Source organism: Lathamus discolor, chromosome 3, assembly GCF_037157495.1.
Source record: "Lathamus discolor isolate bLatDis1 chromosome 3, bLatDis1.hap1, whole genome shotgun sequence".
Classification (NCBI taxonomy): Eukaryota; Metazoa; Chordata; class Aves; order Psittaciformes; family Psittacidae; genus Lathamus; species Lathamus discolor.
In genome coordinates this window covers 51,631,758-51,643,285 of record NC_088886.1, presented here as the reverse complement: position 1 = coordinate 51,643,285, position 11,528 = coordinate 51,631,758, and the positions used below count along the sequence as shown (strand labels likewise).

The window sequence follows — 11,528 nt, the reverse complement described above, 5'->3', positions numbered from 1 at the left end:
ATTCCAGGACGGTTTGAATAATCTGACAGTCTTAATTAACATTTCAGTCTATCAAACATTTGCTTTCAATACCAAGGAGCTTCTTCTGTACATATTTTCTAGCGCAGGCTGCAGACACCACTTCAAAAGTGTCATTTAGTCCAAGACTGAGACTCAGGTTTCTAGTTCATCCCTGTATCTGTAGCAGAGCTTGTTTTAATTTTCAGAGAATCTGAGCTTCTCACAATTCAGGCTTTTCAAAGAAAGCTCTTGCCTTTGCTGTATTTCAGGCTGTTGTCTGTCAGAATGCTCTACTAAGAGGAGTTAGGTAAATATTTCTTTATTAAATGATTAATTCCATAAATAAATTCTTTTAATTCATTGAATATAAAATTAAAATCATTTACAACTTATTCCAGTATTACAGGGGCTGGAAGGGGTAAAAAAAAACAAAGAGAAAACAAAAAGCTACAGTTTGATAAATAAAATACTCAGCTTTAAAACAACTGATTTCTGTTTGCCATTAAACTACAGTTGGTACATAATAGCTGCCACTGTGAACACCCCACAAGTGCCCACCTCGGGAAGGAATGTAACTTCCAACTTGGTTGGGAAAGGTGGGGGAGAAGATGGAAGGAGAGGAAGAAGCATAATGTTAAATGGAACAGGATAGGAAGGTTTTCATAACCAGAAGAAAATATTTATCTGATCACTTACAAACAGAAAACAGTACATAATTATGTAAGGTGCTCCAAAAAGAAGCAGTAAAGTGGCTCCAGTACTATGAAGCTTTAAGTATGCTTAAATCTCTGTTGCATTAGTGTCCAGTTGCACAGTGCACTCTTGTAACATCTCAATGTTGCCCTCAAATGGGCAAGGCACCATTTCCATCAAAAGGTCCTTTCTCCACAGCTGGTTACTTCAAAACTCTTGTTTAGCATCCCACCCCCAACGCGACTTAGTCCCTAAATTTGTGGATGTCATTGACCAGTCTGTAGTAGGGGTAAGCCTCGTTCGCATGCGGACAGTTATAGTTGCACCGGCAGGACTGGATCATCATGACGCTCTTGGTGAAGGTTTCCCCATCGTCGCAGCGGAACCTGATCTTGACAGTCCTGGTCTGCTGGGGTGTGCAGCACCTGCCATCCACGCAGGAGCCGCAGTACTTGGGGCGGTACTTCTTCACACTGGAACATCCGGCGTAAGTAAACTTCACTGGGGATGGAGACTTCTTAGTCTTGGTACATTTTTTCCCCTTCTGTAAAGGAAAGGCAGTAAGATTATTAGCAGGAGATTCTTCTCTAGTCTTTACCCTCTACCCAAAGCAGTTTGGAAAGAAGAGGAGCACCGGAAGTGTCTGTATTTACCTTTAGGGAGGCATAGCTAGGCTGGCCACATGGCCTCACTTCACATATTCTGGTCTCTTTGATGAGCTTGCAGTCAGGGTTGTCGTTGGTAACCCTTGTGGAGATGCCAGTTCCACATGTCTTTGAGCACTGGGACCAGGAGGTTGTTTGCACAATGCATTTAGGATTCTCAAAAGCTCGGCTTTGTGGCTCAGATCCAAAAACTGGAAAAGAAAAGGAGGGCTTAGCCTAAATACATCCTCTCACAGGGTTTCTTTCTTTCCATGGGGGCCTGAGGGGTGGTATAGCCATCCCTCCCACCTCCTCCCCTTACACTGCCACTGTCACACAGATCAGCCCGTACTCACCAGGCAGCATTTTCAGGCCTCCCTTCACAATGGCAATCAGCTCATTGTTCCTGGTTAGTTCGCCTTCGGAGTCATCCGGACCAAACTCTTTGCTGAAGAAGCCTTCCAGCTCATCCAGCGCATCCTTGCTTTCATCGCAGACCCACTCTTCGCAGCACTGCCCAGGCACTTTGACCAGCCTGGGGCTGGGACAGCCCAGGTTGGGAAGAGAGAGCTCCTGCGGGCAGAGCGGGATGCAGCCCACAGCTCCATCTATGCACGTACACTGGTGTTTACAGTTCGGCTGGAAGCTCTCGCCGTTCTGGTAGATTTTGGAGTTATATTCACACGGTCTCCCCTCGGACTGTGCTGCAGAGATCAACAGAGAGGGAAGGGAGGGAGTCAGCGGCGGGAAGCGCTCGTTCAAGCACAGGTCTGTTAAATTCAATTTACGGTGGGGCTCCCTGCAACCCCCCGGAGACGCGGGGCCAGAACAATAACTTAGTCAGGAATCACTTTTCCTTATGTGCTTTTAGCGAAGCCCAGACATACTGAATCGCATTCCAGACTGCTGAAGTCATGTGCTTTTCTGCCAAGCTACCAACAACAAAGCATAACCATACATGGACTCGAAATTACTAAACTTCGGCACCTCGGGGACCGGGGTCTGCGTCCGGGGAAGGGAAGGGGGGCGCTGAGCGGAGGATCGGAGCTGCTTACCTCTGCAGATGCCTTTCAGCGCAGCGGGGCTGGCGCCGAAGTTGCACTCCAGCCCCTTGGTGTGGTCGCAGGGCTGCACCCGGCTGCAGTCCTCGTTCAGCTGCTTGGCGCAGACCTTGCAGCAGCCGCAGCCGTCCGGCACCAGCCCCACGCCGGGGGCGCACTGCGGCACGGCCGCCGGGCACTGGCAGACTGCGGGGCAGGGTGAGCCCAGAGCCTGCGGAGTAGAGCACAGCGATGGTGAGCGGCTGAAGGGAACGGAGCGACCCGCCTTTACCACCCCTCTCCCCCGCTCCGTACATGACCGTGGTACTCACCAGGCGGGCCAGACATAGGAGCACGGCCGCCAGAGCGGGGCGAGCGCCGGCACAGCCCATGTCTATCGCCGGCAAAGCTGGAAGCGACGGGATACCTCCAAGCGGGAGCGCGGCCGGCGCGGTCTGAGGCAGGGACGCGCGCCTCCGCCTTATATAGGGAGAGGGGGCCGCCGCGTGCGCCGCGGCGCTGACGTCGCGCGTTCCGGGCCGCGGCCCGCTTCCAGCGCTCGCGGCATCCCAGGAATGCGGCTGGCGCGCGCCCGCCCCGCCCCGTCTCCCGGCACCGCGGCGCTGGCGGCGTCTCTGCTGCGGGGGGTGCCCCCGCCCCGCGCCCGCCCCGTTCCCCCCGACCCGCGCCCGCAGGGACCCGGCCGGGCCGGGAGAGGGAAACGGGAACGGGATGGGGATGGAGTGGGGTGGGATGGGGTGCGGGGGGCTCGGCGGCACCGGGGCATGCCCGCCCTGCTGCCGCCGGTCGCAGGCGGAACGACGCGATGGCCGCGGACGCGGAGCCCGGCCGGCCGGACGCCTGGAGATGCCCGGCGCGCTCCGAGGGCTCTCGCGACTGGGGCGACTCCGCGGGAATTCCCGTCCCCCGCGTTCATCCGCGCATCCCTGCGCTGGTGACTCGCTTCGGGCACTCTCGGGCAGTGTTTCCCCATTGGGGTTGAAGGTTTGGGGCTGGGGAGGGGGCTCCATTCCCTCTGTGCTGCCCCGTCCTAGTGGTGAGCGCTCCCACCGGGTCCGCGCTCCAGACGTAACAATATTTCCATATTTGGTAGAGCAGTAGCCCGCATTTTTCACATTTTTGTGCTGTTATCCAACCACAAAGCATTCTTGACAGCTTCAGATGTTGTTAAATATAGCCTTAACTTCTGTTCCCAGGGCAGGAAATTCTTTGGAATTCCTGTTTTTCACGCAATCCGTCTATCATGATTTAGGGGAATTGCGCTGGAGGAGCCAACTGGCGTTCCACCGCCTCTCGCTCCCTCGCTGACAAAAGCCCGGCAGCAGAGCGTGCTGCCCAGCGGCCTGACAACAAGTCCCCATTCCAGGGATTTTTCTTTGCAAATGAGAGCATTGTCCCTAACACCACTTTGGAGTTGGGTTCCTGGGTTTTAGCGCTCCTTTTCCGACCGCCTTCAGGGCTGGGCGGTGAGGCAGCGGGCACCCGGAGAGGCGACACTCCTCAAATCCCCCCTCCGAAGCCCGCGGAGAGGGGAGGGGGCACGGGAGGCAGCGCCGGGGGTGCGGCGGAGACGGGCCGTTACCTGCCCGCGGCGTCCCCGCTGCAGTACGTGCCCGCGGTTAGGGAGGGGAGCCCGGCCTTGCCGGTGCCGCCGCCCGAGCGGTTACAGCCGGGACCGTTTCGCGGGGACTGAGCGGGGACCGCGCACCCGGCTCCCGGTAAGTGCTGCTGCCGGTGCCGCTGCCTCCGGCGGGGCCGGGGGACGCGCGTTCCTGCCGGTGCGCGCTCCGCCCGTGCTCCGGTACCGGTGCTGCAGCCTTGTCGGGCCTCACCGGAGCGGCAGAAAAGGCGTTTGTTGTTGTGTTGGGAGTGCTGCTCCTGGATGTGGCTCTGCCCGGCGGCGGGACGCGGGAAGGGGCGCACAAAGGGGCCCCTGTCCGCGGTGGAGCCCGGCGGCGGCGGCGGCAGCCGGAGCCTTACGGCCGGCCCCCTCCCACCGTGCACCTTCCGTGGGACGGAGCGGGGCTGATGGACACGGCCCGGGGTTTGTCCACCCTCCCGCAGAGACCCTGCCGCGCAGCAGCATCCCCGCGACGGGACAGGACGGACGGGGCGGCCTCTCCCGCAGAGGGATGCCGTCACCCCGGGGACGGCGGCGGGGGGAGTGCGAGGGATGTCCCCGGCGGAGGGGACAGCGGTGCGGAGCCCGGCCCCATCCTCTTTCAACCCCCCCCCCCCCCCGCCCCGGGGATGTCCCCCAGCGGGAGAGCTCCTGACATTCCTCCACCTATGCCCAGGGCTGATGGAGTGTTCCCGTTGTGGGATTGAACACCCCCCGGACCCCCCAGTTTATTCTCTTTGTGTTCTTCTTTCCATTGAAGTAAATTAGATGGATGTTTTACTTTGTGGTGGTTTGGGGGTTTGGGAAATGGGATGGGATGAAAGCTCCAGGCCCTTTTTGCCCAGAACTCACTCTTCAGAAGGCAGCAGTGGTTTTCTTCATCGCTTGCATGCCTCGAAATTTGCCCAGAAAGGACAGTAGCTGAAAGGGAAATTCAGACTTTAGTTACACGCATTTACCTTCCGAGGCTGCCAATATATACTGTTTAGTGCCATTTCTAATGACAGGAGGTACTTTATGTGTCCATTAAGAATTCGACAGAGACCACCAATAGACTTAGATGGTTGCCAGTAATGGTAGGAACGACTTACCATTCTTACTGATCTGGCTGAGCCCCAGCTGGTGACGAGGAGGAGCAGGGCTTGGTCCCGTTTCCAGACTGAGCTATCCAGTATGCTGGGCTTCCCTTGGTTTTATTGGTGTGGGGGATTTTCTGTGGTCCTTTAGGAACGGGAGGAACAAGTTTGTGATTCAGCGCACCTTGATGAATGAAAATCTTGAAAAATTCTGAAAAAAACCCAAACTGAACAATCAGGAATGGCTGCTTCACCAGTGGGGGTTAAACCATCCAGGTTTGCTTTCCAGGGATTTATGCAAACACTTGTTTGTTTAATTACATCTGATTTAAGGACACACACCAAGCGTTCTGCTTTGATCTGTGGCTTTCACAACGCTCAGCAAACGCCACAGGAGAAGTGAGTGAATGGTACCTTTTCTCTCTTGGTTTCGTGTGTTCCACACATTCACACAACTTTGATGGGAAACTGTAACTGAACCTCCATCTGCTCAAAAAAAGGTCACTTAGAAAGCTTTGAAGCGCCTTTTCACAAACCTGTCCTGAATAGCAAGTGGTTGACAAGGCTTGGGAAGGGCTGAGTTTCTTTGGAGGTCAGGTTAGACTGTGACCCTTTCATAGGCTTTCCTTACACACGCTTCCCTGTCACAAACCATGACCCAGCATTTACCTTGCAGGCTGTGCCTACAGCTCCTGGATGCACATCAGGAAACAGGAAAAAGTTTGGAAAATGTTGTTTTTTCAGATTTCAGTCAGTGTAACATACTGTTCCAGACCTTTATTGTCCTGAGTGAACTGGGAAATACCCCCTGCTTCACGTCATGAAGAGCGTTTTGCTGGCTCCTCACTTTTCATGCTGTAGGCTGTGTGTCAGGTAAAGTCTGCCAGGAGCTTGGCTAATGCAAAGCAGGAGTTTGAAACAGTTGGCTTTACATAGTAGGTATTACAGACGTACTGAGTAAATCCTGTCATTTTCATAGGCCTGTCTCTCCAGGGAAAGGACTTTCCGGAGAAACAAATCAAGGAAAAATAACTGGGTTTTCTTCCCTCCACCCAGCCTCACTTTTCCATGGGCATGCATAGGGATAGCAGAGCAGGGTGCAGTGCTGGATAGGACAGAGGCTCCTCTGGGTGCTGGGGCTCCCACTTACAGTAAGTATCCAAGACCAGAGCATGCCAGAGGTTTACAACCATGTGGATTCTGGAGAAAGATTTTATTAAATCCAGTGTCCAGCCGTTTTTTGCACTGTGTGTAATTTCCTCTTTCTCATGCTCTTTTTCCTCTGCCCATGCTTTGCTGCGCATTTCTTGCGTCTCTCCTCCTCTTTCATCTACTTTTCCCTATTCCAGTCTGTTTTTCCTGTGGCCTTCCCTCTTCTAGCATGTCCTGGCTTTGGCTGGGATAGAGTTCACATTCTTCCTAGTAGCTGGCACAGTGCTGTGTTTTGGATTTAGGTTGAGAATAGTGTTGAGAACAGACTGATGCTTTAGTTGTTGCTGAGCAGTGTTTACAGTAAGTCAAGGGCTTCTCAGCCTCCCACCCCACCTCACCAGAAGCCAGGAGGGGGCACAGCCAGGACAGCTGACCCCAGCTGACCAAGGAGATATTCCATACCATATACCATCATGCTCAGTATAGGGACTGGGGGGAAAGCTGACCGGGGGCACTGCTTAGGAACTGACTGGGCACTGGTCAGCAATAGGTAAACAATTGCATTGTGCATAACTTCCTTGCATATTGTAATTCTCTTATTATTATTATTCCCCTCTCCCCCTTTCTTCTCCATCCTATTATAGTGTCTTTTTCTCAACCCCAAAAGTGTACTTTTTTTCCCCAGTTCTCTCCCCCATCTCACTGGGAGCTGGGGGAGCAAGCCGAGCGGCTCTGTGGCGTTCAGCTGCCTGCTGGGTTACACCACGGCACCATGTTTACCTAGCTCGGGTTGGCCTCTCCTGCAGCCCCTGCCAGGCCGCTGGTTCCTGCTGCACTAAATCAGTCCTCCTGGAGTCAATGGCTCCTCTCAGTCACTCACAGGAGGTGCAAATCCAGTGGGGCAAATCAAGCATAGCGGAGCGGCAGAGCGGCCAGGAGGTTTCAGCAGCTACAATTCAAGTGGATTCAGATTTTTTTCCTTGCTTTGATTTACTTGGAGTTTATGCTGGATTCTTTTGAGTATGGCATTTCCTATTTGTTTTCTTCCTCTTCCCTACTGCCCTCCTTTCAACTCTGTGCTCATGCCTGTCAGGTTTTCTATAGTCTGTGCCTTGCCTCTGGTTTCTAATATTGGGGGGGGGGGGGGGTTTGCTTTGCAGTATTTGTGCACTGGGAGGCATGTTGCTTTGTAGGTGTGCTGCATTTTCCTCTGGCTGCTGTCAAGGTGTCGCAGAGCCTCCTACCCTGCAGGGAAACAGAGAAGGGGAATCTAATGTAACCTTCAGTTGTGCTCATTGCTGCTTCATTGTGTGGAGTGTACAGCCCTACTGATATACCTTACATGGATACAAGGGATGTAGCAGCATAAGAGAGGCAAGAAGCATCCCTGCTGATAGTCAGTGTACTCCTGTGGACCACTGAGCAGCAGTACACACTGCACGGGTTTCTTGCCCCAGGCTGGATGTGATAACACAAAGCAGTTCCACCCAGCTCCTGCTTAGTCCCTCCTGCCTTGTCAGAGACTCAGAATACCTTTGACACTGTCATTCAAGAGTCTGGCATTAACTTTGGTGTAGTTCCAGCTACTACCATTTCCTCAGTGAGACGAGTAGACTACGTGTGTATACATATATCCACCTACTGCCTCTCTATATATTCACCTACTCTCATGTGCATGTAGTTAACAATAGGCTATGTTCAGAAGATGCACTTTGCATGAAGTGCACCACTATAGCTGACATTTGCAATGAAAATGGTGGGCTTTGGCTTTCCATGCCACAAAAAAAACCAAAACAAAACAATAATCAGTTGGTCCTAGCTAGCACCTGGCTGTGCACAGACTACTGATTCCTGTCTGCTGTTTTCATCCCATGCGGTGATACAGCTTGCAAATATGGTAACATAGCCTCAAATCTTTGTATCTATTCCAGAAAGAAAAAAGTCACAACTGTGTCTCGTGAGTTTTATGAAGAAGGCTGAGGCACCAGAAGCATACATAGGTTCTTTCTCAATGTCAGCTGAGATGAAGGTCCTGAAGAGAAATACTACCCCAGAGAGTTAATCTTCCATAATGACCTTAATAGAAACTTCTTAACTTTAAACTTTGGTCCTCAGAGTGCCAGGTTTCCCAGGGGAGCAATGCATGCAAACTGACATCTGTTAAGAAGAAATGAGCAAGCTCAAAAGAAAATTGCTCCTGATTGCAAGGAGTTACTGGAGCTTGCTGAACCTGATTGCAGTCAATTGGGTTGTGCCTGAGAAATCTGTGATCAAAGCACACTTCTAGGCTGTGATCCATAATGGTTGTCAGCTGCTGTCTGCCTCAGTCTACAGCTTAACTGCACCTCAGAGACAACTGCCTCCTGTTTTTATCTATCCTGGGGGACCACGTGCTTCAGTATACAGCCTCTTCAGTGCGTTCAGGTTTGCTTGTTTGTTTGTTTTTCCCCTATATTTAAAATACATGGCAAATTCTTCTTTCCCCAAAAGTGTTTTGTTTCAGTATGGCTAAAAGTCACAGCTATGTCACGTTAAACTTAGTCTGCGTCAAAGCTAGGGGAGCCCTCTGCCTCCCTTTATGGTGCCTTCCCTCCCTCCCTGTTCGTGACCTGATGGAGCAGCTTTTTGTCTGCGATATATGGATGTTCAAAGGATGTGCCTATCATTTGATTTTAAAAACACAGTTTTGTAGCTATTTTCTTGAATAAATTAAAAATTAATATTGATTAATATATCTTTTATTCTTCGCATGCAAATAAGAGGGGAGGTCTGGCAGGATGCTGCATGTGCTTTGCCACACAGTGAATTGTGTCAGTCACTGCATTTTCCAGGCTAGCTGCTGGAAATGTCACAGGATTAATCTCAGAATCCCCTGAGGTGCCTGTTGGGTTTGTCCGGAGTCATTACTCATTCTCTGCTACGTACACAAGCTGATTAAAACATGGTGAGACCATAGTTGTGTTTGATTCTGTACCGTCCATTTCCATTCTGTTCCAGCTGAGCTTTTACCCTTGGCCTACCAATATGTTATATGAGCACATTGCAGTGGCAGGTAGCTGTGTTCTTCTGTTGCACACACTGTATGGCACACACAAGCTAACCAGTGCAAGGAAGCCAGCCACAACCTCCTCTGGGGCTACTCCGCTGCTGGACATGAGGTACTTTTGCTGTTCTCTTGCTTGTGCCCCTCGCTTCTAGTCCGTGATTGCATAGAGCAAAAATCAGTAGTAGACAAATAAGCAGACACGATGTCATCCTCACAGATACGGAGGGCTTGCAGGCAGCCAACAGGTCATGTATGTGCTTTAAGAATGTTTGTGGAGACGGAGTTACGATCCAGGAATGTGCAAATAGCTGTCCATCCCAGTGTTGTGTGCCTACGATTAGGGAGGAGTGCTAAACCATCTCTGGACTTGATTAGCACCCAGATCTGAAAGATGTGTCCAGTTCTATGGAGCTGGCAGGGGTGTTTTTTCTGAGTGAGGAAGAAACTGAGTGCATGGAATCTCTTCCTCACCTTACCTCTGCTGAGGGCTAAACTGAAACTGGAGGGGGCTGGCTGGCAAGAGCTGGTGGGCTGCTCTATGAAAGACTTCCTATGTGGGCTCCATCCAGGAGCGAAGAGCCCAGCGCATTGCACAGACTCATGGGGAAGGACATCTCTTCCAGTCAGCCAGGAAGCCTGGCTGCTGCCTGCTGGCTCCACAGGGTCCAGTGTCCTGAGGAAGTAAAGGGTTAGCAGGGGCTATCAGCAGACGACTTTGGTATGGAGACTTTTATGATTGCATTAATGCCTGTTTTCCTGTTGTTGTACAGAAATTATGACTCCTACTGTCAGTGTTGAGATGAAAGCTCTTTTGCATGGAGCAAGCATTAAAAGCTAGCTGTTATGTCCATCAGAAAAGAAAACTGATGCTAGCTGGCGGCTATTTACTTTTAGAGAAGTTTGGTTTTGTGGTGGTGTTCTTTTAACTCTTTGCATTTATCTGCATTCTTTTGTACACAGCTGTGTCTTCTCTCACTGCCAAACCTCGGGTCTGCTTCTGAAACTCCCCATGAACTCAACTTTGAGACTTACGGGATAATTTAGGATCAGAGCAGAAAACTGGGAGCTAGGATGGGTCTCACAGGTGGGCAGTGTGTAATAGCACAATAATGTTTGTACGGGGTTGTGAGAGGAGAGCCTCTGGTTTCAAGGACTGGGCTTTTTCGGGATGTACCCATACAGTGTTTAACAGTGCCATGTCAAAATCAAAATCACTGATTAAAAGCACGCCTTGCTCATGCTGCTAAAATCACTTTTAGGTTATACATGCTGCAAACAGTAAATATTGAATGTACAGATTTACTTTTCCTGGTTTATAGAGAGCTCAGTGGCCCTGGCAGAGCAGCTGGACAGATGTGTTTATAGCAAGCTCCCCAGCGGGTACAATGCTGCAGTGTTTGGCCTGCAAGCACCGCAGGGGCATGCTCAGAAAAATAAAAGTGTTCCATTTACACTGGGGGGAAAAAAATCCTGAGAATGTTTCTATTAATATTGGCTGGTGTAAAACCCCAAATTCTCCATTTCAGGCCTTACATTCTTCAAAAATAGAGGACTAGATGATGAGAATGTGGGGTAGGAAGCATTTCCTCCCTTATGCAGCCAGTAAAAGGGATGGTCAAGGCAGCAGTTCTTCTTGCAGAAGAAGAGGGTTGTTGCTGAAATACTCTTGGTGAAGGTCGGGTGTGAAATAAAGAGATCAAGAGAGTGAGCAGAGCACGGCAGCAAGCCCTGTGCATGGGGACCTGTGGGGGCACACGGCATGCAGTGCCAGTGGGTTTCCATGGACTAGGAGCTGGGGCTCAGGACCACTGCTGAGAGCCTGGATGTTATCAGCAGGCATGTTCCTAAAAGGCAAGAGGGACCAGATGCTGCGGGGAAAGCAAACTGTGTGTGCGCACACCTCCTACCCCTGCAAGATGCTGATGGGGATGGTGGGAAACCCACTTCCACATTCAGGGAGATTTATTTTAACATGCTACCTTTGATCTGGGCTGAGTTCTTACATGAGTACTAGCTTCTGATCCAATTTGTACTGACAGTAAGGCTGATTTATCTGGTCAAAATTAATGGCATTAATTAATTTGCATATATTAATTAACTGAAACAACTGATATTTGAGTTTCTGGAGTGCTCCCAAGGAATAGGGTGGCTGCATCTGCCTCTCTGATTTCCTCAGAAGTTATCCTCAGCTGAGAATTGAGTTTGTTTTGATCATCTGATTTACAGTTGACAGCT

At 51.0% G+C, this 11,528-nt stretch overlaps 2 protein-coding genes across 6 annotated transcripts in view; one reads left to right on the top strand and one right to left on the bottom strand.

Moving 5' to 3' along the window:
- Positions 1 to 303: 303 nt before the first annotated feature.
- On the bottom strand, positions 304 to 2,848 carry CCN1 (cellular communication network factor 1). The gene is made up of 5 exons (XM_065675212.1): positions 2,710 to 2,848; positions 2,393 to 2,609; positions 1,694 to 2,041; positions 1,347 to 1,549; positions 304 to 1,237 (listed from the first exon to the last, which is right to left on the bottom strand). Exons 1-5 carry the CDS (start codon positions 2,767 to 2,769, stop codon positions 938 to 940), a joined length of 1,128 nt encoding a protein of 375 aa, XP_065531284.1. The 5' UTR covers positions 2,770 to 2,848; the 3' UTR covers positions 304 to 937.
- Positions 2,849 to 3,546: 698 nt separating this feature from the next.
- The window catches only part of LOC136012228 (uncharacterized), a 35,107-nt gene continuing 27,125 nt past the window's right edge, over positions 3,547 to 11,528 (top strand). For 2 of the 5 annotated variants that reach the window (XR_010611624.1, XM_065675207.1), the window contains exon 1: positions 8,478 to 8,671. The gene's annotated coding sequence lies outside the window, so the exon portion shown is untranslated. Of the gene's footprint in view, positions 4,117 to 8,477; positions 8,672 to 10,214; positions 10,378 to 11,528 lie in introns of those variants that run through there. The other 3 variants (XR_010611625.1, XM_065675210.1, XM_065675208.1) reach the window with 3 other exon arrangements.

Coding starts and splice junctions, on each gene's coding strand:
- CCN1 (XM_065675212.1), bottom strand. CDS start 2,769: ATGGGCTGTGCCGGCGCTCGCCCCGCTCTGGCGGCCGTGCTCCTATGT. Junction 1,550..1,693: donor AGGCCTGAAAATGCTGCCTG/GTGAGTACGGGC, acceptor TTTCTTTTCCAG/TTTTTGGATCTGAGCCACAA. Junction 1,238..1,346: donor CTAGCTATGCCTCCCTAAAG/GTAAATACAGAC, acceptor TTTCCTTTACAG/AAGGGGAAAAAATGTACCAA.